Raw genomic sequence first — 25236 nt, 5'->3', positions numbered from 1 at the left:
GACAGCATCAGTACATTTCATTGTACCTGCAACTTTCATATTTTTTCAGCCAAAGAGAGAGTTTTGAAGCAGCAGAATATGATCAGTAATGTTCCAGTCAAGATGTATCCCTACTTTAAATCACTGGATATGGTCTTCTATGGTGACAACAAGCCACATTTAAAGCTGCCTGAACCTATCACAGTCAGTGTACATCCTGCCATCAGGGCATTCCTCCTCAAGAAAGGGCTTATTTTTTCTATTGAAGATAAAATGAGTTCACACTTCTGCCTGATAAACATGGATAAACCTGATGTTTTGCTCAGTCCTGATCCAGCATTACTGAAACAGAAAGGAGTCAGCAGAAGACACATTGATGGCTGGAGCAAGAATGCTTTAGATGCCTTCAAGAAAATTATCTCAGACTACACAACATCTGAGTGGCCGGTGTCACATGCCTTGTGGTCTAAAGTGGAGACTGATGTTAAAGCAGTTGTAAAAGATCAGGTTTACACAGATGCGGATACCTCTAAAGGGGTCCTGACTTTGGCAGGAATGGGCCATGAGATAATTGGTCTGAAGCCCATCATGGAGAAAATTTTGGAAAGAGCAACAAATCAACTGAAGAGAGAGAAGAACAGTGTGACCGAGAACATAGAGATGTCTCCTGCCATGTACTTTCTGCTTGAACAAGATGGCCTGAAAACTGCTGCTTCTTCTCAATTGCGCATTGACTACTTCAAAAATATGAACAGACTTACTGTATCTGGTCTTCAACAAGAAAGTCTTGTCTTTAAGAACTGGGTCCTTCAAAAACAAATAAGTATGAAACAGAAGTCTTTAAAGATTGACCCTTCAATCCTGGATTTCCTGAAATCAGTTGATTGTGATGAAATGTCCACCGATCTGTTTTTATCTCATAGAATATCTGCTGTCTACACTATTGAAAATGGAGATGTTGTTGTGATTGGGAGCACAGAACAAGCACATGCTGAAGCAGAGAAGAAGCTGAATACAGTACTTACATCCAAAGCCCTCCTTGTAGAAGATCACAGTGTTCTTCAAATGCCAGAGTGGCAGGATCTCAAAAAACAACTACTAGAATTGTTCAACACCTCCAAAAAGAGAACTGTGTCCATAAACGTTTCACAGAGAGACAAAGTGATAGTGACTGGATTCAGAGAATCAGTGATGGAGGTCAGTGAGAGCTTGGAAAAGTTCATTGAGAAACACACTCGAATTGAAGAAACTGTTCGTGTCAAATCACATGCAACTGCACAATTCATTAAAGACATTAAATCACAAGACTGGCAGCGTTTTATGAAGTCTGATGAGATTAAAGTGAGTTTTGATCCAAAAAGACCCCGGATTAAACTGTCTGGACAACGCATATTTGTTCAGCCAGCTGTGACTTTCTTCAAAGGGTTGGCAGAATCTCTCCACATAGATACACTGACCATTAAAAAGGCAGGAGCAAAGAAGTACTTCAAGGAGCAGGGCAAAATGATGCTCTTAATGCTGCTAAAGGACAAAAGATTTGTAGTGCTGCTCCAGGAAGATCATATGCTGGAAGAGGATGAGGATGATTTTACTGAAAGTAATTTTGGAGATTTTGGCCAGGCCTCTTGCGAGGTTCGAATGCCTGGTGGAGTAACAGTAACTGTCAGGAAGGCAGACATTTGCACTCTCAGTGTTGATGCTGTGGTCAATGCTGCTAATGAAGATCTGAAGCATACAGGTGGTGTAGCTTTTGCACTTCTCCAAGCTGCAGGACGATGTCTGCAGGAATACTGTGATCTACACATAAAGGTAAATGGGCGTTTGAGTCCTGGAGATGCCATCATCACTGAAGCTGGTCGTCTTCCATGTAAATATGTGGTGCACGCTGTTGGGCCTCGATTCAGAGGTTCAGACAAACGTACAGCTGTGCAACAATGCCTGAGACGTGCTGTGAGGGATAGTTTGAACCAGGCATCAAGCAAAAAATGCTCCTCCATTGCAATTCCAGTGATCAGCTCAGGAATATTTGGTTGTCCTCTTGATCTTTGCACTGAATCAATCGCCAAAGAGGTGCGTCAATACATTGAAAATCACAACTACAGTGGCTCCAATTCCACACTGACTGAGATTCAATTAGTTGACAACAACGACAAGAATGTGAATGCCATGGCTCAAGCTGTCAGAAATGAGTTTGCTGCTTATAACCCCAAAATGGCTTTCCCTCATCAAAGCAAACCTCATGAGTATAGTAACTATGAGCATGGACATCGTGGAGGTGGTCGTGGTCGTGGTCATGGTCATGGTCATGGTCATGAAAACTATAACCAAAGAAACCATCGTGGTCATAGCAATAGAGAATTTGAAGAACAAGCACACTCACAGTCTGGTGACAGAACAGATAATTCTGAGGGGTTGAGGGTTCTTGAGACCAAAACTACACAAGACGGACTAAAAATTTGTCTGTATGAAGGGAACATCCAGGATGCAAGCGTAAGTGTATCAAGAGGTTGGGGTGGGTCAGGGAATGGGATCAAGCTATTTTGTTTTTAAGAAAAATTAATTTTGCTCAAGGTTTTAATTTATATTATTTTATTATATTATTTATTATCTTTATTATATGGAATATATCAAATCTAAATTAATTAAAACAAAGGATCATTTTTTAAATGGAATATTTGTTAAGATATATATTTTGGTTCAAACACTTTGCTAATATTACTTAAATTTTCTGTGCCAGCACACATCAAAAGTGAACTGTTTTATATTGTGTTTATGGTAATCAGTGGTGACCAGTTCCTGCAGATAAATATGTCTTATTTTTATTGCTTATTTCTCCTGCAGGCTGATGTCATTGTCAACACTATATCAGAGGATATGGATCTGAGAAAAGGTGCCGTCTCTAAAGCACTCCTTCAGGCTGCCGGTCATCAGCTCCAGTCTGAAGTGAACAGAGCTGCTAAGTCATTCAGGCTGAATACTGGTGAAATTGTCATCACAGATGGTTATAATCTGAAATGTTCCCGAGTCTTTCATGTAGTTTGTCCATTTTGGAGTCAAGGCTCAGAGGACAGGGTGAGTAAATTAGATACAAAACTGTCATTGACTGTTACAGTTTATTGATTTTGAGATTAAGCGTTGTGCCTCATATGTAGGCTCCGTTTATGTATTTAGATGGTACTTTTTATAAAAAAAATTATAATATAAATATTTCTTTACATTTTAAAAGGTTCTCTGTCAGATCATTAGAAACTGCCTAAAAAATGCAGAAACCCAGAGAATGAATTCAATAGTTTTCCCTGCTATCGGCACTGGAAATCTTGGCTTTCCTAAAGATCTGGTGGCCAAAATCATTCTGACAGAAGTCCAGCAATTTAACACTACAAACCTTCGAAAGGTCACTGTAATTGTGCACCCTTCTGACAAGGAGATTGTTCAGGTGAGTGAAGGAAAAATACAGAACAATAAAAACATTTTATTTAAAATAGTTTACCGTAGTTTCTCATGTAAAGTTTTCTTATACTGTATATTTCTGTGTTTTATCTATTAGTGCTTTATTAGCATCTTCAGACATGGGTATCAGGGTCCCATCACAAAAGAAGCACATCAACATTTCAAGCCTAAAAAATCAGCTCAGACCTCTGGTAATGTTTTTATTATTTGATGTCCATGAGACTTTTTGAGTACATTTTGTAAAATGATTTACAGTAATATATCTAAATCACAATACATTTTTAGGGTATTGAAAAAAATTGTAAAGATTTTTTATTTTTGTTCAGGAACTCATGGCAAAGTCTCCTCTCCTTCTCTTGGGGTTTACATTATGCAGCTGGGTCAGGTGACTCTGGAGGTTTCATCGGGAGACATAACCAAAGAAAAAACAGATGCCATTGTCAACTCCTCAAATCCGTCATTTTCTCTAAAAGCAGGTTAACCAAACTTCACTCACACTATTACTCATTTGCAGAGTTGGGTGTAACACGTTACTGTAACTTAATACATTTTTTGAGGAACGCAGTAATGTAACAAATTACATTTTACATTTGTGTATTTTGATTAAAGTTACTTAAGTCAATGTAATTGCATCACTTGCATTACAAATATAATATTTAGGAAAAAAATTATTCTTTTAAATCACGTTTTCTGCTTCACCGTCAGTTAATAAGCATGCATGCGTGTTTACATTGCTGGAGAACGCAAGCTGAAATAGTTGTTGTCGGGAGCGGCTGCTTCTTCAAGTGGAAATACAAACATTACTTTGATTTGATTGAACGTAAAAACAAAAATATTGCTATAAACTGCAGTCTATGTCCAGTCTCTAAAGAACTTTCGACTGCTTTAACTTGACGAGTAACTTGTTCAAGCATTTGAACAGAAAGCATTCTACGACAATACACATCACCAAGGAGGACAACAGTGCCAGAAAACACAGCAGTCCAACTCAGCCTAAACAGGCTAAATTAAATTTTTTGCAGGATTGGGAGTAAATGTATCTTCTGAATGTGAAAAGAAGCGTAGCTGCTTATGTGGCCATTCAAATATCACATCTTTTGCGCACGCGCATATAATATGAGCGCATAATTGGAACGCATATTGTGTGCGCTCAAAATTCCCAAGGCGCACTCATTGCAAACCGTGTGTCACATGACAAGAACTGGCCAATCAGCTTCATACTTTGTAAGGAATACACACATTTAGGTAGAATAATTACCTCAGACAAACACAGAACACTCAAACACTGCTGTGCTTTTTCATACTATGGACGTCAGTGGTTACAGTTATCCAGTTTTCTTCATGTCCTTCTTTTGTGTTAAAAAAAAAAAGACAAATGGGTTTAGAAAAAGTGAATGTTGAGAGAATTTTAAGTTTTGGGCAAACTATTTCTTTAGCTCTTTTGAATATGTCAAGCTGCTGTGGTCAACCCATATGTAATGTTTTTCAGTTAATATTAAATTACTGGAAGAGCTGCAGTTTATTTTGCATTTTTATAGGTATATTTTATATGTTTTAAAGTAACTTCAAAGTAAAGTAATTAGTAATCTGATTACTTTTTACATGAAATAATTAGTAATGTGATTAGATTACAATTTTCTAGTAGTAATCAGTAATTTGTAATCGATAATTTTTTAAAGTAACTTACCCACCACTGGTCATTTGAATCTTCATTCATTATTAATTTCTCATTCACAGAGAATCATAATGTTATTGTTTTTATTTTTGTAATTCAGGAGTATCCAAGGCCATCTTAGATGCTGCTGGAGGACAAGTAGAACACGAATGTTCACAAATTGGTTTGTTTACATATTTAAAATATTTTATATTTTAATTGATATTTTGTTAGGTTGATGAATATTACTTAATGAGATATAATGAACTTTATATTCTGCTGGTAAACCCACTTTTTTTTCAATAGTGGCATCATCAAACAAGCAGCTTAGAGAAATTGTGACCTCATCCGGACGACTCCCATGTGGAAAGATCATCCATATTTCTGGATGCAATGGTCTATCTACAATTAAAGAGGTTGTTTTGTCTGTTCTGAAGTTGTGTGAATCACAGCAGTTTACCTCCATTGCCTTCCCTGCTCTTGGCACAGGTAACACGTGGTCCATAGTTAAAGTAAGTTTTGATTATTTACTTAACTAACAATTTGTCTAAATTTTTCACTATTCTTTCCTTTTTGGAAAATGTTGTGAAACATTTAGGTCAGGGTGGTGCGGAACCTGGTGATGTTGCAGATGCAATGGTTGATGCAGTTGTTGACTTTGTGAAGAAGAAGAAACCGGTGCATGTAAAGTTCATGAAGTTCCTTATATTCCAGCCAAAAATGCTGGCAGATTTTCACCAAAGCATGGTCAGAAGATCTGGTGAGAAGGTTGAAGAGGAAAAAGGTCTGTTCACCAAAATTAAAGGTCAGTAAAAATTCTAAAGTTTGCTAATCCTATATATTCTAATTTTTGAACAGTTATTGATCTCTCCTTTTTTCATCAAACATGGGCCTTGGAAAAAAAGATTATTTTTTAGGGGAAAGTTCAGAATCTTCCGCAAATGAAGAGTTTGTGATGGTGGGTGAAGAAATTGAGCCGGCTGTGTTTCAGCTATGTGGAGAGACACCACAGGACCTGAGTGAAGCCAAGGAAATGATCAACAATTTTATAATACGGGAGCATTTGACCATCCCAATCCATGATCCAGCCATTGCTTATTTCACCAGAGAGGATGTAGAAATGCTGAACGCCATGCAGAAGGAGCTCACAGTCAGTATCAAACTAGAGAAGAAAGGCCAAGACTCTGTCGTTACTATGGAGGGTCTGACAAGAGATGTTCACACTGCAGAGAGTCGGGTTCGGGACATGATCCGCAAGGTGGAAAGAAATGAAAGCAAAAAACGTGAAGCATTAATGATCAGAACTATAATTAAATGGCAGTATCAGGAGAATGGGCTGAGATTCGAAAACTTTGATATGTTGACCAATTTTGACTTGGAACAAGCCTTTCAGAATCGGCAGCCTTCAGTGAAAATCAAGATTAACAATAATGAATATGAGGCTGATTTAGTTAGCAAAGAGGCCAGAAGAAGAGGAATAAGGATTAAACTGAATAGAGTAGATCTGGAAGGTGGGATTATTATTTAAATATTAATTAAAATGTCATCCTGTACAAATATCAGGTATTAATGTTTTTCTTTTTCCCTTTGTAGATGCAGCTGAGTCTGCATCCCAAAGCTCTTTGCCTTCACACTGGGAGAACATGAAAGGAAATTCAGTCATTCTTGTGAAACTCAAAGCAGGTTCAAAGGAATATACAGAAGTGGAGAAAGAGTTCAGGAGAACTGGTCTAACATTTAAAATCATTGAAGTAAGACTGGGGGACAAGGGAAATCTCTTAATCACTTTTTAGGAGCAGGTTTTTAGTACTAGTTTTCTAAGCTAAACATTCTTGCTTTTAGATTGAAAGAGTCCAGAACAGTGCACTTTGGAGAAGCTACATGATAAAAATGAATGAACTGGAAGACAAAAACAAGCACAAAAACAATGAGCGGCGTCTTTTCCATGGCACTGGTTCAGATACGACAGATCTGATCAACAATCACGGCTTCAATCGCAGCTACGCTGGGATGCACGGTACTAGTCAAATTCATCATAAATGTAATTTTCTCTTGCATTCATTCTCATTGTGTCAGCTGTATTGCTCTGTTTTTAGGTGCCATGTATGGAAAAGGATCATATTTTGCTGTGGACCCGAGTTACTCAGCACAAGGCTACTCTAAACCAGATGCCAAAGGACATAAACGCATGTACCTCGCCAAAGTGCTGGTTGGTGACTTCACTCGAGGAAATTCAGGTCTTCTTGTTCCCCCTGCAAAGAGCTCCAGTAGTGCTGATCTCTATAACAGTGTGACTGATAATGTAAACAATCCAACCATGTTTGTGATTTTCCATGATGTACAGGCTTACCCAGAATACCTGATCACATTCCAGTAATGATTAAGAGATCTCAGTTCTGTAACTTAGGGTTATTGTTTTCTTTTACTGTTTCAGTGAAGCAGATTATCTATGAATATGTGATATTTACTTTCAGAATTATTACAATGTTACAAGTTAATCCTCGTATATGGCAAAAAACAGACATTTAACCACCCTAATTAGAAGTTTTCTGATGTTATATATTATATCTAATTTTACTTAAAAAAGAAACAAGTTTGTACTGCATGCATAAATGTTGATTTGTTTTTTGTTTGTTTTATGGGGATTGAAGGAGCACAATGATAGAAATTAAACATACCATTAATTAATAATAAATATAAGAATTGGCAAATGTTCCACTTGAGATCTATAATAAATAATCACCTTCAAATTTAAGTTAAATGAAGTCCTGTGTTGTTCTGGGGTGATGTGGGAAAAAGTGATGCTGTGTCTGGTATGCTGATGCCTATTTTATATAAATAAAAACTTAAATTATGTATTCGGCTGAAATTCTGGAATTCTCAGAGAGCTAATCCTCTTCAGTTTTATTTAGTTTTTAATTACATGTATTCATGAATAAAATGCAAATCTTTTTTACATTTAATCAACATTATTATTTCAGGTCACTTTTAAAGATGCCGGCATTATAGTCAGTGTAGATCCTGCCATCAGGACATTCCTCCTGAAGAAAGTGCATATTTCCTCTATTGAAGATGAAATGAGTTCACACATCTGAAAGATAAACATGGACAAACCTGATGTTTTGCTCAGTGCTGATCCTGCATTATTGAAACAGAAAGAAGTCACGAGAAGACACGTTGAAAAAGAGGAAAAAGTAAAAATTCAGAACTTATAGACTGTTCATTTTGATCCCAATAGTTGTTTTTATAAATGTTTCCTAATTGTACTATTTAGTAGATGATGTCATAGTGTACATTAAAGTATTCAAATAGTACAGGTACACCTTTTTTTATTATTATTATGCGAAAAATTTGAATATAAAATCACAGTACAAGAAAATGGAAAGACAAAAAGAATTCATTTTTGAAAAAGAAACACAACAACAAAAAACAAAACAAAAACAAAAAGAAGGGCTATATACATTACACATTAAAGAAACAGTTTATAATTTACAAATTTCTGTTGTTTTTAAAGCCTTTTTTTGTAAAAGAGTTTGAAACTAATTATTCAAAGTAATACTGCATTTCAGTAAGCAAAATATAAAAAAAGTTTTTTTGTTTGAAAATTTACATTCATGTATATACAATTTTGTTAATATGATAAGAAGATTAAGAAAATGTTTTCTTTTTGTTTATAGCTTCTGTTTTAAAATTAACAAAACCAAACAAAACATTTTCCCATAGTAAGGAAAAGTCTATCTACTTTCTCAATTACAAAAAGAGAAAAATCTTTCCAAAGCAAATTAGAATAACTGCATTACCAAAATAAGTGAACTAGGGACTTGTGTTGCTTACAAAATGAACAATTATACAAAATGAACATGCCAACTACGTACAGTTTTTTTGTTTTGCAGCAAACACGGCCTCATACACCTCCTAGTAATGATTATTTCCACAAACCGGATTTTCAGATTTTATAAGCCTATTTAAAAAAAAAATTAAATAGTACTTTAAGGTATTGTTTAATTAAAATTAAAACTTATTGACTGAATAATTCATTGTTTTTTAGCGTTCTAAACATCGGCCGCTGTCTACACCTGCTGGTCAAGAAGCTGTAATGCAGCCATAACTTGAATGCTAATGACATTTTAGTGTACTTTCGTTTGTTTAATATTGTAAATCTAAAACAAACATTTAATTTTTAAACTATGTAAGTAAAATAATCATTTTATATTTACATTATGTTTTCTTTTTTTTCTTTTTTTGAAATAAGTATTTTGTTTTGTTAGGGAAACTATCTAAGTTTAAAGCCTGATGTGTTAAAACACTGAATATCCCGTTCGAATAAACGAGTTTCCAAAGTTATTTTGGAGGCAGAATCTATTTATTTATTTATTGCTAAGGTGCACACAAAACAGCCTCAGTCTTGGTTTCACTCGAAACTGACGCAGAATCGAAAGTGAAAATAAGCAAGAGGGCGTGCGCTTACAGTGACTCGCAAGTTATTTCCTCAACAAGAAGGACGATGGAAGAATATCCCATCGTTGTAGAGGGGGACTGGGGACCTGAACATGCTAAAATTGTAAAAAATAAACTTCAGATTCACTTTCAGAGTAAGAAGAAATCTCAGGGAGGAGACTGCGTCGTGAAATTTAACGACAAGAGCAACTCTGCCACGATTCTGTTCAAATCATCTGACAGTAAGTATTAGTATAATGGGCTAAGTTTTGTGTCGTTGAGTAGACTAGTCATAATGTAATAAATCTCTCGATAAACCTAATGCACTTTCATGTACAAATACTTGTAGCACATTTAGAAAATCTGTAGTTAAAATGTTGTTAGGCATTTGAATAAACTAATTATACAAACAATGCAGGCTAAACCTAACATACAGACTCTAAAACAATCCCTGACTATTAATGATTGTATATTCGAGTCTGTAATTGGGACTAACTCTAAAAACGTACAGGCCTCTAGTTAATCACCTGATGAATATTACGTAACGTGAAACATGCAAAACAGTCCTGTTTTATGTTCTATGCTTTAAAGTGTAGTGATGCATCTCACTAAGTTGCTATATGTTGTTTGTGTTTAAGTCCGGGATGCAGTACTTTCACAAGAAGCGCATGTTATTACGATCGAAACTCTGCAAATTAAGTTGAATGTTTACAAACCCAGCGATGGACAGGAACAAGCAGACAGTACTGTGCTAAGTGTGAGTAGACTTAAGCCATATTTAAAATAAGCCATTGTAAACCACAATGCTTGTAAAGTCAAAGTAGCTTTACCAAATTCTGTTTGTGACTATGTAAAACTGTTTATTATTAAATTAATTTAGGTTGTTGATGTGTAGATGCATTTTGAGGAAGTTGGTTAGCATTTTTCTGTATTATTCAAAATGTTATGTATTTGTTTAGTAGCATATATTTAATTGGCATACATGTAAATGTTTTAATTTTGTGTGGTTTTAGACTGACCAGGCCTGTGGATATCAGGACCCAAGTAAGTCAATTATCTGAACTTTGATCTCTGACTGTTTGCATGCATGCCCTTTTTTATTGGTCAGGTTGTTTTATTGTTAGTGTGGGACATTCTACTATAAAACGCTTATCATGAAAAAACTTAATGTGGTTTAATGTACCTAAACATCAACCAGAGAACCCCAAATTTCTGTCAAAGTGAAATCAGCACATTAAGTGTTTTCTCCCGCATTGAAGTCTATTATAGGGAAAAGGCTTAATGTGGCTTAATGTGCCCTAACAACAAGCGGGGAAAATCAAATTTCTAACAAATTTTACTTGTGATTAACCCTAACTTTGATTTTATGAACAGCCTTTTTATTATTTGGTTCCCTCGGTTGTTGTAAAGTTATGTTAACCGTTTCCTTATTATAGACTTCAATCAGTAGAAAAAGCTTGACGTGATATTGTTTACTTTATTTATGGAATTAGGGCTTGTTTTTTGACAATAGTTAAGTTAAGTTTTAATCACAAGTAAAGTTGGACAGAAATTTGGGTTTCCCTGGTCAGTGTTAAGGTACGTTAAGGCAGGTTAAGCTGTTTCCTTATAATGGACTTAAAACGTGACCATTTAAACTCACTAAATTTAGAGCTCATTTTTTTGACATCACAAAGTATTTGTCATGAGTAAAATTTGATAGAAATTAGATTTTCCCCGCTTACTGTTAAGGTACTTTAGGCCACATTAAGCTTTTTCCTTATAATAGACTTTAATAGGGGAGAAAATGCTTAATGTGCTGTTTTTCACTTTATCTATGGAATTGGGACTCATTCTTTTTACAGTAGTTGGGGTTAATTACAAGTACAATTTGACAGAAATTTGGGGTTCTCTGGTTTATGTTTAGGTACATTAAGCCATGTTAAGCTGTTTTCACATTAAGCGTTATAGAATGTCCTGTTAGTGTGGAAGTACTTCTACAGCACATACAATTTCAGTGGTAATGATATTAAGCAGTGCAAATGATACAAAAAAATTTTTTATATGCTTAAAAAAATGCATTCACACTGCTGCTCTGGCATTTAATAATAAATGTGTATTTTGCTTGAAGCTCAAACTTCCCTTCAGATTGAGTTGGATGAGAAGAAGACAGAAGAATCAAGTGCTGTAGTCCTTGAGAACCTTCCAGATGATTTTAATGAAGATGTATTGACTCTTTTTGTGGAGAACATAACCACTCTAACTAAGAATGACTTTACTGTCGAATTTATACCAGAACTAAGCAAAGCAGTCGTGACCTTTAAAAATCCCAGTGGTAAGTACATATACTGTAGATGTATTTTTCATCATAATGTACTCATATTGCACATACTTGTGTTTTATTTTTTCATGTTTTAGAGATCTCTAATGGTGTTTTTCTAAAAGAAGGAGGAGATTGTAAATGTAATTAAATGTGTCTGGCCCATTCTGTAAAATAATAATTAAAATAATTTTTTACAGCTGCAGAAAAGTTCCTTGAAGAGAGCGAGACACATAAAAAGTTCAAGAAGAACAATCTAAAGGCCCGTGCACTGGAGAGAAGTACATGTGTGCGGGTGGAGAATCTTCCAGCTGAGGTCAACAACAACAAAATACTTCTGGAACTGTATTTTGAGAAATTGGGTGGTCTAGTAGATGAGGTTATCACAATTCCATCAGAACAAGCAGCCATAATTACATTTAAAGAGGAAGAAGGTAAATACATACACATTTGTGCAATTTACCATATTTTCATGAACAATGCACTGATTCTCTTTTGACGGCAACTTTCATTCTTGACAGCCAGAGAGAGAGTTTTGAAGCAGGAGAATAACATCTGTGATGTTCCAGTTAAGATATATCCTTACTTTAAATCACTGGATACAGTCTTGTATGGTGGCAACAGGCCACATTTTAAGATTCCTGAACCCATTACAGTCCGTGTACATCCTGCCATCAGGGAGTTCCTCCTCAAGAAAGGGCAGGTTTCCTCTATTGAAGATAAAATGAGTTCACACTTCTGTCTGATTAACATGGATAAACCTGATGTTTTGCTCAGTCCTGATCCAGCATTACTGAAACAGAAAGGAGTCAGCAGAAGACACATTGATGGCTGGAGTAAGAATGCTTTAGATGGCTTCAAGAAAATTATCTCAGACTACACAACATCTGAGTGGCCGGTGTCACATGCTTTGTGGTCTAAAGTGGAGACTGATGTTAAAACAGTGGTGAAAGATCAGGTTTACACAGATATGGATGTCTCAAATGGGGTTCTGACTCTGGCAGGAATGGGCTATGAGATAATTGGTCTGAAGCCCATCATGGAGAAAATTTTGGAAAGAGCAAAAAATCAACTGGAGAGAGAGAAGAACAGTGTGACCGAGAACATAGAGATGTCTCCTGCCATGTACTCCTTGCTTGAACAAGATGGCCTGAAAAGTGCGAAAGCGGTTTCTCCACAATTGCGCATTGAGTACAATCAAAAACTAAGCACTTTAGTTTTGTCAGGTCTTCAGACAGAAATTCTCTTGTTCAAGAATTGGTTCCTTGAAAAGAAATTAAGTATGAAAATGAAACCATTGAACATCAGCCACCCAGTCCTGGATTTCCTGAAATCAGTTGATTGTGATGAAATGTCCACAGATTTGTTTTTATCTCATAGAATATCTGCTGTCTACACTATTGAAAATGGAGATGTTGTTGTGATTGGGAGCACAGAACAAGCACATGCTGAAGCAGAGAAGAGGCTGAACACAGTACTTACATCCAAAGCCTTCTTTGTAGAAGATCAGAGTGTTGTTCAAATGCCAGAGTGGCAGGATCTCAAAAAACAACTACTAGAATTGTTCAACACCTCCAAAAAGAGAACTGTGTCTATAAACGTTCCACAGAGAGACAAAGTGATAGTGACTGGATTCAGAGAACCAGTGATGGAGGTCAGTGAGAGCTTAGAACTTTTCATTGAGAAACACACTCGAATTGAAGAAATGGTTCGTGTTAAATCGCATGCAGCAGTTGAATTCATAGAAGACAGAAAATCACAAGACTGGCAGCGTTTTATGAAGTCTGGTGAGATTAAAGTGAGTTTTGATCCAAAAAGACCCCGGATCAAACTGTCTGGACAGCGCATATTTGTTCAGCCAGCTGTGACTTTCTTCAAAGGGTTAGCAGAATCTCTCCTCACAGATACACTGACCATTAAAAAGGCAGGAGCAAAGAAGTACTTCAAAGAGCAGGGCAAAATGATGCTCTTAGTACTGCTGAAGGACAAAAGAGTTGTGGTGGTGCTTCAAGAAGATCATATGCTGGAAGAGGATGAGGATGGATTGAAAGAAGGTAATTTTGGAGATTTTGGCCAGGCCTCTTGTGAGGTTCGAATGCCCAGTGGAGTAACAGTAACTGTTAGGAAGGCAGACATTTGCACTCTGTGTTGATGCTGTGGTCAATGCTGCTAATGAAGATCTGAAGCATACAGGTGGTGTAGCTTACGCACTTCTCCAAGCTGCAGGACGATGTCTGCAGGAATACTGTGATCTACACATAAGGGTAAATGGACCTCTGACTCCTGGAGATGCCATCATTACTGATGCTGGTCGTCTTCCATGTAAATATGTGGTGCACGCTGTTGGACCCCGATTCGGTGCTTTAGACCAACGTACAGGTGTGCAACAATGCCTGAGACGTGCTGTGAGGGAGAGTTTGAACCAGGCATCAAGCAAAAAATGCTCCTCCATTGCAATTCCAGTGATCAGCTCAGGGATATTTGGTTGTCCTCTTGATCTATGCACTGAATCAATCACCAAAGAGGTGCGTCAATATATTGAAAATCATAACTACAGTGGCTCCAGTTCCACACTGACTGAGATTCAATTGGTGGACAACAATGACAAGAACGTGAATGCCATGGCTCAAGCTGTCAGAAATGAGTTTGCTGCTTATAACCCCAAAATGGCTTTCCCACATCAAAGCAAACCTCATGAGTATAGTAACTATGAGCATGGACATCGTGGAGGTGGTCCTGGTCGTGTTCGTGGTCATGGTCATGGTCATGAAAACAGTACTAAAAGAAATCAACAATTTGAAAGTCCTACACATCATGGCAATAGAGACTTTGAAGAACAAGCACACTCATGGTCTGGTGGTAGATCCGATAATTCTGAAGAGTTGACCTTTCTTGAGTCAAAAACTACACAAGATGGACTAAAAATCATTCTGAGCAAAGGGAACATCCAGGATGCAAGCGTAAGTTAAACATGTAACATGCACATGTAGAGTTATTTCTGAAAACATAAAGACAGCTCTTTAAATCACATCAAATGTACCTTAGAAGCAACACAGCATAAAACTAGTTAAAAAGTATTAGGTTCTGCTCCCTCTAGAAGTTTCTCTTTTTTTCCTCCTGCAGGCTGATGTCATCGTCAACACTATATCGCATGACATGGATCTCAGTAAAGGTGCGGTCTCTAAAGCACTCCTTCAGTCTGCCGGTCATCAGCTCCAGTCTGAAATCAGCAGAGCTGCTCCCTCTAGTGGTCTGAGTTATGGTGATTTGGTCATCACAGCTGGTTATAAACTGAAATGCTCCAAAGTCTTTCATGTTGTTTGCCCATTTTGGCATGGCGGACAAAACTCACCAGATAAGGTGAGGCCTATTTTACCACATTCATATTTCATTCATTCATATCTTTGGTTCTCAGAAATAATATTTTTATATTGAATTCAAATGAACTTTATAGATATACAAAGCAATGTAGTAATTGCGAACTGTAAATTGTTACATTTTCTTTGGATGGTAATTTATGTTCACTTGGTTATAAAATGGTTTTCAAAACATACTAATAGCAATTGCAAAAAAATATATATTTTTGAAGGTCCTTGTTCAGATTATTAAAGATTGTTTGGGAGAAGCAGAAACCCAAGGTATGACTTCAGTAGTTTTCCCAGCTATCGGCACTGGAAATCTTGGCTTTCCTAAAGATTTGGTGGCCAAAATCATGTTGACAGAAGTCCAGCAATTTAACACCACAAACCTTCGAAAAGTCACTGTGGTAGTGCACCCTTCTGACAAGGAGAGTATTCAGGTGAGTGAAGGTTCATATACATATAAATATATATATATATATATATATATATATATATATATATATATATATATACCAATAATTATTCAGACATGTTCAACATTCCTCACATTATCACAGTTTATTGCTATAGATTAGAAAATGACGCAAGACACAGCGCAATTGCTATTTGCTACTTTCACCTCGGCGAAAGGGTAATTTTGAGGCATTGCGCCACACTGTTTAAATAGCAAATGCATTTGCAATCATATGTGCGCCCATAGGCGTTCTGGTCTAAAAAAGCAGGCGTGTTTTGGCGCGTTGCTATTTTGAGAAACTGTAAATAGTCTGTTCTTTAGACCAGAATAAAGTCGGTCTATTGTCTGGCGCAAAGTGCGCCTGGCTTACACACTACAGACAAGATGTAGAGCAATACGCAAATATCTTTACATATGAAAAAGATATAATGTATTAAGGATATATATAATAAGGATATATATAGGATATAAATATAAATAATTGAAATAATACAAAACATATTAATTTCTAGTCTACATGAATTTAAAGACCACTGCCTTCATACTTTCTTCATCTCGGGAGGCTTTTTTCAGTTAATTCAATTTGCTTTAGTATAATGTTATTATTATTAGCAGTATTACTTATTATATCCATTTTTATATTTGTTTTATTAAAAACAAGCATAGATTTGTCCACCTGTCAGGTTTTAGACTATATGGGCAGTGGCGGCCCCAGAAAATTTTCTTAGGGGTGGCCAAGTAAGGCCACAACAAATCTTGTGGTGGCACACAAAAAAAATATGAATTGTGTATATATTGTGAATAAAGAGTAATGTTATATTTTTGTTTTAGGTAAAATAAATAATGCAGTTTTAATGAATTCCAATAATTACTCTTGAAATATTGTAATTTATTCCGCAAGTACAAGTGCAAACCAAATAAAAATCAATATTTAGTCTAAAACCTCTTTCAGGTAAGTTATTTCTTGTACAACATACAACATATGCCATGTCTAACATTAATGAATTATGAATAATGAATATGATTAATGAATGAATTAATAAACCAAACAAAACCCAACAAAATTTTGAAAAGCAGATTTCAAAATGCATCTAGTTATTTTTTTTTTTTTGCATTTGTGGTTTTCAATCAGATGAAACACAACTTTCTCATTTCAAAAATAATTTCTTAATAAAAAGTGTGCAATCTCAGTGAATCAGCTTCGTCAGTGGCGCTGATCAATCCACAATTATTTAGTGGCTGCATTTTATTTATTCATTTATTTATTGAAGTATTGTGAATTTAAGTAAATACATTTAAATTAATAATATCAGCAACTATCATATTGGGGTGGCCACAGGGGTGGCCAGAGTTTACACAAGGGTGGCCGTGGCCACCCCTTGGGGGCGCCCCTGCATATGGGGCAGAGCAGGTGTATTTGGAAATAACTCAGTATTTTGAACACACTTCGTTAATTTTGTTCATTTATTCGTTTGCTGGAAATTAGAACTGAATTTAGAAATATTTTTGAAACAAATGTTTGCGCTTAACAAACGAAATTAATTCTTTATAGGCTAATTGATGTCTGTGCGTAAAGGTTTCCCTATCCACGAGAGCAAAAGCGAAAGTGAACTTACTTTACATCCTGTAAATAGCAAATGCGCTTATGACACGACACAGCTGGCTCTTAAAGGTAATGGGAGATGAGACTCTGATTGGTTTATTCTCAAAACACACCTATAACTTATTAAGAAAATAAACTCAACCCGTTTAGACGATGCGCCATGGCACAAAGCAGATTTCCCATCCTTAAATTTGCAAATATGCATTCTGACACGCCCTTAAAGCGTTTGCGCCCTGCGCTTTACGTTTTTTGCATGGAGCGTCAAAATAGAGCCCTAAAATATAACAAGTTAAACTGTGTCAGAACAAGTTCATTTTGATCATTTCAGGTAACTTTGATAGAACGTAACATTATGTAATGGATTACAATCAACCAAAGAATTCTTTAAAACATTTAGTATGCCAATATTTACACATCAGGTCACCTCAGTGACAACCTGTTGTCTCACAGGCTGTCAACCAGATTCGTCCAAACCTACATTTTAATATGTTTAAAATTAAGATTTTTTATGATCTGTCATTGTTTATATTATTTGGGATCAAAAGTGGATCAAAAAAGAGCAGAATGGGTGTTGTTGAATAGCTTTAGAATAGCTAGAAATGTTGACTACTGCATAGTGTCCTGTACCCACTAGAAAAAAAACAAATCAAAAATAATATCTGATATCTGAATGTTATTATTGTTTGACCAGTATATAGTGTGTGTATAGCATTTCTTAAACTACTGTATTGCTTAAATATATTTGATTTAATGATGATATTTGTATGTATTATCCATTAGTGCTTTACCAGCGTCTTCAGACATGGTAATCAGAGTCCCATCACAAAGGGAGCACATCGACATGTCATCATGCCTAAAACAAATATTTTTAGCAAACCAGCCCAAGCCTCTGGTAACTTTTTTTAATTTATCTAGTGTTCATAAAACACATTCTGAGTACATTTTAATATAGAATTTATAAAAATATATAGTCGAATGTAGGTTTTAGATCTTTTTTAATTTGCATCTGTTTGTCTTCAGGAATTGTTGGCACAGTCTCTTCTCCTTCTCTTGGGGTTCACATTATGCAGCTGGGTCAGGTGACTCTGGAGGTTTCATCAGGAGACATAACCAAAGAAAACACAGCTGCCATTGTCAACTCCTCAGATAAGACATTTTCTCTTAAAGCAGGTTAGTCAACTTCACACATAAATTCAGTCATGCTGTTATACATTTAAGATCGAATGGTCATTCACAGGGAATTGTAGTGTAATTATTTACTCTCCGTTTGTAACCCAGGAGTATCCAAGGCCATTTTAGATGCGGCTGGAGTACAAGTGGAACAAGAATGTTCACAGATTGGTTGGTATTCTTTCAAGTTTGCTACTTTTGCTAGTTCGCTAGTTTTGGATACTTCAAGAAAAATCTGAAAAGAGAATCTTTAAATCCTATTGATAAACATGTTTTTCTCAATAGTGGCATCATCCTACTCGCAGCAAACGGAAATTTTGACCTCAGCTGGACAACTCCCATGTGGAAACATCATTCATATTATAGGACGCAATAATCCATCTGACATTAAAGGTGTTGTTTTGTCAGTTCTGAAGATATGTGAATCACAGCAGTTTACCTCCATTGCCTTCCCTGCTCTTGGCACAGGTAACATGGTTTGTGAGGTCTTAGGACTCATTTACACAGAATACGTTTTTCCATTCCAATGCAACTTGATGGACTGCACAACTGTGCATTTCTTTTGACATGAATGCCACTGCTCAATATTAGTTTCAAATCAATAGACAAAGAAGAGCAAAGTGACAGTGCTGCAAAGTCTCAGTGACCTGAGCACTACATCTTGTGTTTTCAGATGCAAAGACATGTTCTGTATGAATGAGCCCTTTTGTTTTAAATTATTTCACAGCAATAGTAATTATTTAATGATTTATACATTTTTTGGTATTTGTCTGAATCTGTAAATATCTAAACCTTTAGGTCAGGGTGGTGCAAATCCAGCTGATGTTGCAGATGCAATGGTTGATGCAGTTGTTGACTTTGTGAAGAAGAAGAAACCAGTGCATGTAAAGGTTGTGAAGTTCCTTATATTCCAGGCGAGCATGCTGTCACATTTCCACCAAAGCATGTTCAGAAGATCTGGTGAGAAAGTAGAAGAGGATAGAGGTCTGTTAACCAAACTTAAAGGTTAGTAAAGAGTAAAATTTTTGTGAATACGTTTAAATAGAAACAAAAATAAAGCATTATAAATCCATCTGTTTCTCTATCAAACATGTAGATTTTTTTTCATGGGGAAGTTCAGAAACTCCTCCAAGTGAAGAGTTTGTGATGGTGAGTGAAGATATTGAGCCGGCTGTGTTTCAGCTGTGTGGAGAGACACCGCAGGACTTGAGTGAAGCCAAGGAAATGATCAACAATTTGATAATTCGGGAGCATTTGACCAACCCAATCCATGATCCAGCCATTGCTCATTTCACCAGAGAGGATGTAGAAATGCTGAATGCCATGCAGAAGGAACTTACAGTCAGTTTCAAACTAGAGAAGAAAGGCCAAGACTCTGTCGTTACATTGCAGGGTCTGACAAGAGACGTTCACACTGCAGAGAGTCGCGTTCGGGACATGATCCGCAAGGTGGAAAGAAATGAAAACAGAAGACGTGAAGCATTAATGATCAGAGCTGTAGTTAAATGGCAGTATCAGGAGAATGGGCAGAGATTTGAAAACTTTGACCTGTTGACCAATTTTGACTTGGAACAAGCCTTTCAGAATCGGCAGCCTTCAGTGAAAATCAAGATTAACAATGATGAATATGAGGCTGATTTAGTTCGCAAAGAGGCCAGAAGAGGGAGAATCCGGATTGAATTGAACAGAATAGATCTGGAAGGTGAGATTATTATTATTATTATTATTATTATTATTATTATTATTATTATCATTATTATAAAAAAGAAAAAAAAACAGATTACAAACATTGATTTGAAGGCAATCAAAAATTACTGAAGTTTGAGTTAGTTCTTTGTTTTATCCACAGATGCAGCTCAGAGCTCTTTACCTTCACACTGGGAAGACATGACGGGACAGCCAGTTGTTCTTGTAAAACTCAAAACAGACTCTAAGGAATATGCAGAAGTGGAGAAGAAGTTCACAAGCACTGGACTATCTAACATCATTAAAGTAAGGCTAGACTAAGAGTGAGAAGTTAAGGATTATTTCACCCTAATTATTTACCCTCATGTGGTTCCATTAGGACTATGCGATTAATTAAAATTGAATCGCAATTGGGATTTAAACATCACGATTAGCTAATCGCAAGAGGCTGTGATATAAAATACATATATATATATATATATATATATGGTTCAATTTCGGGATGATGACATTTGCTGCTTCAGAAGCATTAATAGACAAATTAAAATAAAAGAACAGTAGGACATCTGCAATATGGGAATATTTTGGATTCAAAGTCACAGACACAGAACAAAAACCGGTAATTTGTAAGAATTGTTGCCACAGCATGAGGAAATACAACAACCAGCACCTAAAAAAGCATCCCAGGTGTCTATATGAGGAGTGCCAACTGAAAATATTGCCAGTTACACTCAATCTAGTAGCAAGCAACAGCAAAGTACAATTACAGAGTTGTTTCAGCCATGTTGGTGTACAAAACTGAGTGTTCTGTATTTTTATAATTATTATTTTTTGATTTTATAATAAGCTACACTATCCCCCTAATTCCAGTTCAACTTGTTTACAGATAATGCCATTATCTTATAAGGTAATGTCATTTTATTTGTTTACTGCTTTCTCTAGAGAAAAATTAGTGTTTTATTTCTAAATATTTCAAATTAATTTGAATAAATCTTTAAGTTAGTATCCTTTTAGTTTTTTTTTAACTAACTCTCACTGCTTTTTAGCAGTAAAAAGCTACAGATTATACAGATTATTGAGCTGACTTACAAAATTTAGGTGCAAATTAAATTGAAATCGCAAAAAAATATTTTCCTCAAATCGCACAACACTAGTTCCAATTCCCTGAGACTTTCGTTCATCTTCGGAACACAAACTAAGTTATTTTAGATGAAATCCAAGAGCTCCCTCATCCTCCATTGACAGCATTGGTCCAGAGACATTCAAAGTCCAGAAAATGAACCAAACACATTGATGAAACATTCCATGTGACTTCCGTGGTTAAATGCAATTATACAAAGCTCTAAAATACCCCTTTTGTGCCAAAAAAAAAAGTTAATATCTAATGTCAGGTCATTAGGGTTCCTGTTTACTAAAGGGAGTATAATGTATTGCAATTAAAGTCAGCAACACAAGACACAAGCATCATACAATTGAACCAATAAAATTGCCACACAAAAGTTTTCTGGGAGCTTCATACAATCACAGTTGCACCACTGAAATCATTTGAAATGTTTTGATAATGTTTTTTGGTTTATTTTCTGGATTTGAGCATCTCGGTTGGTCTGAGACTTCATCTAAAATGTTGTGTTCTAAAGATGAACGAAGGTATCAGCGATTGAAATTACATGAGAGTAAGCAATAACAGAATTTTCATTTTTGTGTAAACTAACACTAATGTATAGTTATTTATTTTAAAATGTTCTCCTGCTTAATTGAGCACCACAGTGTAATACAAATATTTTATTAAGCTGAGCGTTTACCATAATGTTTAGATTCAAAGAGTCCAGAACAGCACACTTTGGAGAAACTACATGATCAAAAAGGAGGAATTGGAGGACAAAAACAAGCACACAAACAATGAAAGGCATCTCTTCCACGGCACTGGCCCTGACACAACAGATCAGATCAACCATCATGGCTTCAACCGCAGCTATGCTGGGATGCACGGTATTGGTCAAATTAAGCATAAACTTTATTTGCATTTCTATGTATTCTTTTAAAATAATAGTCTTCCTCTGGTTCTTTTTAAGGAGCCATGTTCGGGAAAGGATCATATTTTGCTGTGGACCCGAGTTACTCAGCACAAGGCTACTCTAAACCAGATGCCAAAGGACATAAACGCATGTACCTTGCCAAGGTGCTGGTTGGTGACTTCACTCGAGGAAATCCAGGTCTTCTTGTTCCCCCTGCAAAGAGCTCCAGTAGTGCTGATCTCTATAACAGTGTGACTGATAATGTGAACAATCCAACCATGTTTGTGATCTTCAATGACGTACAGGCTTACCCAGAATACCTGATCACATTCCAGTAATGATTATGAACAAGTGAGTTTTCATTCGAGGACAGGATGTAGGGAGATACAGCAAAATTCCTCTTATTGAAAAAAATAAATGCAAAATGCATGCCCTATCTAAAACCACCGTCCCATGTACTATGCCTTATACACAAATAATTTTTTGTTTTATATTATATAGTTCTCCACATATGAAAATTTTTCGCACTGTTAAAAAAGCCATGAAAATTGTTCAACGAACACAACTTTTGTCATTCTTTAACAGGAGGAGAACAGAAAATATGCCATTTCATTTATTTAGAGATTAAACTGCCAAATAACATTGCTTTATAAGTGACCAAGGAAAGCAATACTTAGAAAGAGAGAAGAAATGTGTTATGTTCAGAAAAAGCATTAAGCAGTTAGGTTAGAATGCCCCTGTAATGTAAAGTTCAGAAAAAAAATTCTCTGTGGGTTTTTGTGTTTTATAATATATTGAATAATTAAGTAATATCATGCAAGCAAGAGTGTTTTCCTAAATACCAGTTATTAGTGTGATAGCATACAGTATAAACAAAGGTCCATCTAAAAGACAATTTCAATACCCACACATACTGTACATTCTGGGCAACTTAATAGCCAATATTGTCTCAGGTCTGAAAGGTAGCAAATCTCATGGGATTGAATCCCTTACTTCATCACAATATATAGAACTCACCTCAAAATTCAGAAATTTTGAGGCAAATCTTGCAAGTATTTTATTAGATATTACATATAATTTGAGAAAAAGGTTAATTTAATATTCTGAGATGGGCCTTTATGATTATGTACTGGTATTTGTGCAATATAAAGCACCACATCTAAATTGAGCCATTTTTGGTCAACAGAATTAAAATAAAGTGCATAATAAAAAAAAAAGTTAAGTCAACTTAATAGTTGCAAGTTACAAAGGGTTTATTCACTTATTTTACAATAATGACTTATTTTAAAATAAATAACTTTTTTAAAGTAGAGTAGCAATGCTCTTTGTTGTATTGGGACTGGCCAAGCCTTTTTGTTTCTAAATGAACAAATTTCAGTGAGTGAATGAATGAATGAATGAATGAATGAATGAATGAATGAATGAATGAATGAATGAATGAAGGAGATTTGTCACCACCAGTAGGGGAGTTTAAGTGTCATATGTATCTATATTTGATAAAACCCAGCAATAGACTAGCACAAAAACACTACAGAAATATACTACCAACAATTTCTTCCAACCAGGGTTTTCTTTTTATCCTGCCAACTGAATTTAAGACCTGATTTTATTTTACTTTATTTAAAAGGGTTTACATTGACATTCTGTTTTTACTGTAGATTCAATAGAAGACCATATTGGCTAAAATTATTTAAGTTTATATGTAGCAAAACCTTTGATTAAGATACGGTATGGTTTGCAAATAAAGCTTCTTTGAAAAATGTCATTTTTTTTTTGTCACACTTTGTGTGTATAAGAATGATCTAGAATCTATAGAGGTGATTGTTTTTAAAGTGCCAAGAATGCCAATTAAGATTACAAATGCAATTACTGACAAATAAATAAATAATAAATGTAAGAAAAATAATTATTAAATGAACAAAAATATCATATGGGTTATGTATACCTCCTGGGTTCTGATTTTGGCTATTGATAAAAAATTAATTATGAATTCATTAATATGCAAAATACAGGCTAGTGAATAGAGTGAAATTTGAGATCAAGGGAACACTTGAGATATAACAAATATTCTGATGTCTTTGACAATTCAAACATGAACCGAAAACAAAGACAATCGGCTCTAGCAGGTGGGAATGCAGGAAAGAACCAGCTCCCTCTACATTTACATTTGAATCCCCTTAAACTCGACTTCAACCACCCCAACTCACACAGTATGGTCCTTTCAAAGTCTGAATGTTCTAAATTAACCCAAGTGATTTTATCTATCATGTTTGATATCATTTAAAATGTCTTAGTACGACTGGTACAATGGTCTCATTCCCTCAGAAATAGACATAATCAAAACAATAAATATATAACTTCAGGTATCTTTTGAACCACTGTGAAGGGTGTGCCTTTCCTATAGGCAGCACTAAATGCAAATGCCCTTTGTTATTCACACACCCCATTCCTTGAGGGGATTCTTGGATTACTTAAGGGAGGTTTGAAAAATGTTCAGGGCGATTCTGCTTACCCAGATTAGCCCATAGCATGGAGCTTACGCTCCCTGTTATGTATATTTTGAAGTCAGGTATGCATCTTTTAATCTTGGATTTGTCTTTGATAAATTGATGTCAGATATTAATAGTTTATGAACTGACTGAATGAATTGGCATAATACATATTTATCTGAATAATAAATTGTTATGTTTTGAATTATTAAAACAGAGTTCGTGCTATTATCTCTAGTAGATTAAGTCCATAGCACCACAAGCCTCTGTACAGGTTAGTAACGGACTAAAACATGTTAGACGGAGCAGCGTGGCACGCTACAAGATGTTCTTAGAGATCCGACTAACACATTGGCATTAATTCAAGTATACTTAGACTGTAAAAGGCCAATAATGGGTTTTCTATTTAGAACAACAAAATATTGTTGAGACCAATCTAAATGTGGGTAAGTTAGGCCTTCATCTACAAACTTATACTATATATGGTGATTATTCAAAGTTACCAATAGTTTCTTAATTCTATAGTAATGAAGACTGACAAGCTTGTGTTTAAGAGATTATATACTCGGCCAGTACAAGACTCAGGATGCTATAGGAATCTGAATAAATGAGAATAATATATAATAACAAATCGAAGA

General features: G+C 35.6%; 4 protein-coding genes across 16 annotated transcripts in view; 3 read left to right on the top strand and 1 right to left on the bottom strand.

Annotated features, from left to right (window-relative positions):
* parp14rs4 (poly(ADP-ribose) polymerase family member 14-related sequence 4) overlaps nt 1-7838 on the top strand; it is a 93225-nt gene extending 85387 nt beyond the window's left edge. For 11 of the 12 annotated variants that reach the window (XM_087270457.1, XM_087270463.1, XM_087270466.1 and 8 more), the window contains 12 exons: nt 50-2469; nt 2821-3051; nt 3206-3415; nt 3527-3620; nt 3756-3905; nt 5205-5267; nt 5390-5572; nt 5682-5888; nt 5989-6594; nt 6677-6834; nt 6926-7100; nt 7180-7838. In XM_087270457.1, coding sequence (XP_087126583.1) covers nt 50-2469; nt 2821-3051; nt 3206-3415; nt 3527-3620; nt 3756-3905; nt 5205-5267; nt 5390-5572; nt 5682-5888; nt 5989-6594; nt 6677-6834; nt 6926-7100; nt 7180-7460 — 4778 coding nt within the window. In that variant the 3' untranslated portion in view covers nt 7461-7838. The remainder of the gene's footprint in view (nt 1-49; nt 2470-2820; nt 3052-3205; nt 3416-3526; nt 3621-3755; nt 3906-5204; nt 5268-5389; nt 5573-5681; nt 5889-5988; nt 6595-6676; nt 6835-6925; nt 7101-7179) is intronic. The other variant, XM_087270456.1, reaches the window with a different exon arrangement.
* The window catches only part of fbxw11b (F-box and WD repeat domain containing 11b), a 649789-nt gene that overhangs the window by 168896 nt on the left and 455657 nt on the right, over nt 1-25236 (bottom strand). The window lies entirely within an intron of this gene.
* LOC100332428 (protein mono-ADP-ribosyltransferase PARP14) lies at nt 9555-23874 on the top strand. Of its 2 annotated transcripts, XM_087270467.1 has the most exons (17): nt 9555-9762; nt 10159-10277; nt 10534-10564; nt 11631-11834; nt 12020-12253; nt 12341-14779; nt 14943-15179; nt 15409-15618; nt 18019-18130; nt 18259-18408; nt 18517-18579; nt 18694-18876; nt 19207-19413; nt 19505-20110; nt 20258-20400; nt 21909-22083; nt 22167-23874. In XM_087270467.1, exons 6-17 carry the CDS (start codon nt 14441-14443, stop codon nt 22445-22447), a joined length of 2706 nt encoding a protein of 901 aa, XP_087126593.1. In that variant the 5' UTR covers nt 9555-9762; nt 10159-10277; nt 10534-10564; nt 11631-11834; nt 12020-12253; nt 12341-14440; the 3' UTR covers nt 22448-23874. The 2 variants fall into 2 exon arrangements, with proteins under 2 accessions (XP_087126593.1, XP_087126594.1); XM_087270468.1 differs by lacking the exons at nt 21909-22083; nt 22167-23874 and adding an exon at nt 21340-21767 and having other exon boundaries at nt 20258-20460.
* On the top strand, nt 9588-13971 carry LOC147842055 (protein mono-ADP-ribosyltransferase PARP14). Its single transcript, XM_087271551.1, has 7 exons — nt 9588-9762; nt 10159-10277; nt 10534-10564; nt 11631-11834; nt 11918-11956; nt 12020-12253; nt 12341-13971. Exons 1-7 carry the CDS (start codon nt 9588-9590, stop codon nt 13969-13971), a joined length of 2433 nt encoding a protein of 810 aa, XP_087127677.1.

This window comes from Danio rerio, chromosome 10, assembly GCF_052040795.2.
Source record: "Danio rerio strain M-AB ecotype USA chromosome 10, GRCz13ab, whole genome shotgun sequence".
Taxonomy (NCBI): Eukaryota; Metazoa; Chordata; class Actinopteri; order Cypriniformes; family Danionidae; genus Danio; species Danio rerio.
Note: the sequence above shows the minus strand (reverse complement) of the source record. Positions and strands in the feature narration are given on the sequence as shown.

Coding starts and splice junctions, on each gene's coding strand:
- LOC147842055 (XM_087271551.1), top strand. CDS start 9,588: ATGGAAGAATATCCCATCGTTGTAGAGGGGGACTGGGGACCTGAACAT. Junction 9,763..10,158: donor TCTGTTCAAATCATCTGACA/GTAAGTATTAGT, acceptor TTTGTGTTTAAG/TCCGGGATGCAGTACTTTCA. Junction 10,278..10,533: donor CAGACAGTACTGTGCTAAGT/GTGAGTAGACTT, acceptor GTGTGGTTTTAG/ACTGACCAGGCCTGTGGATA.
- LOC100332428 (XM_087270467.1), top strand. CDS start 14,441: ATGGCTCAAGCTGTCAGAAATGAGTTTGCTGCTTATAACCCCAAAATG. Junction 20,111..20,257: donor GAACAGAATAGATCTGGAAG/GTGAGATTATTA, acceptor TTTTATCCACAG/ATGCAGCTCAGAGCTCTTTA. Junction 22,084..22,166: donor CAGCTATGCTGGGATGCACG/GTATTGGTCAAA, acceptor GTTCTTTTTAAG/GAGCCATGTTCGGGAAAGGA.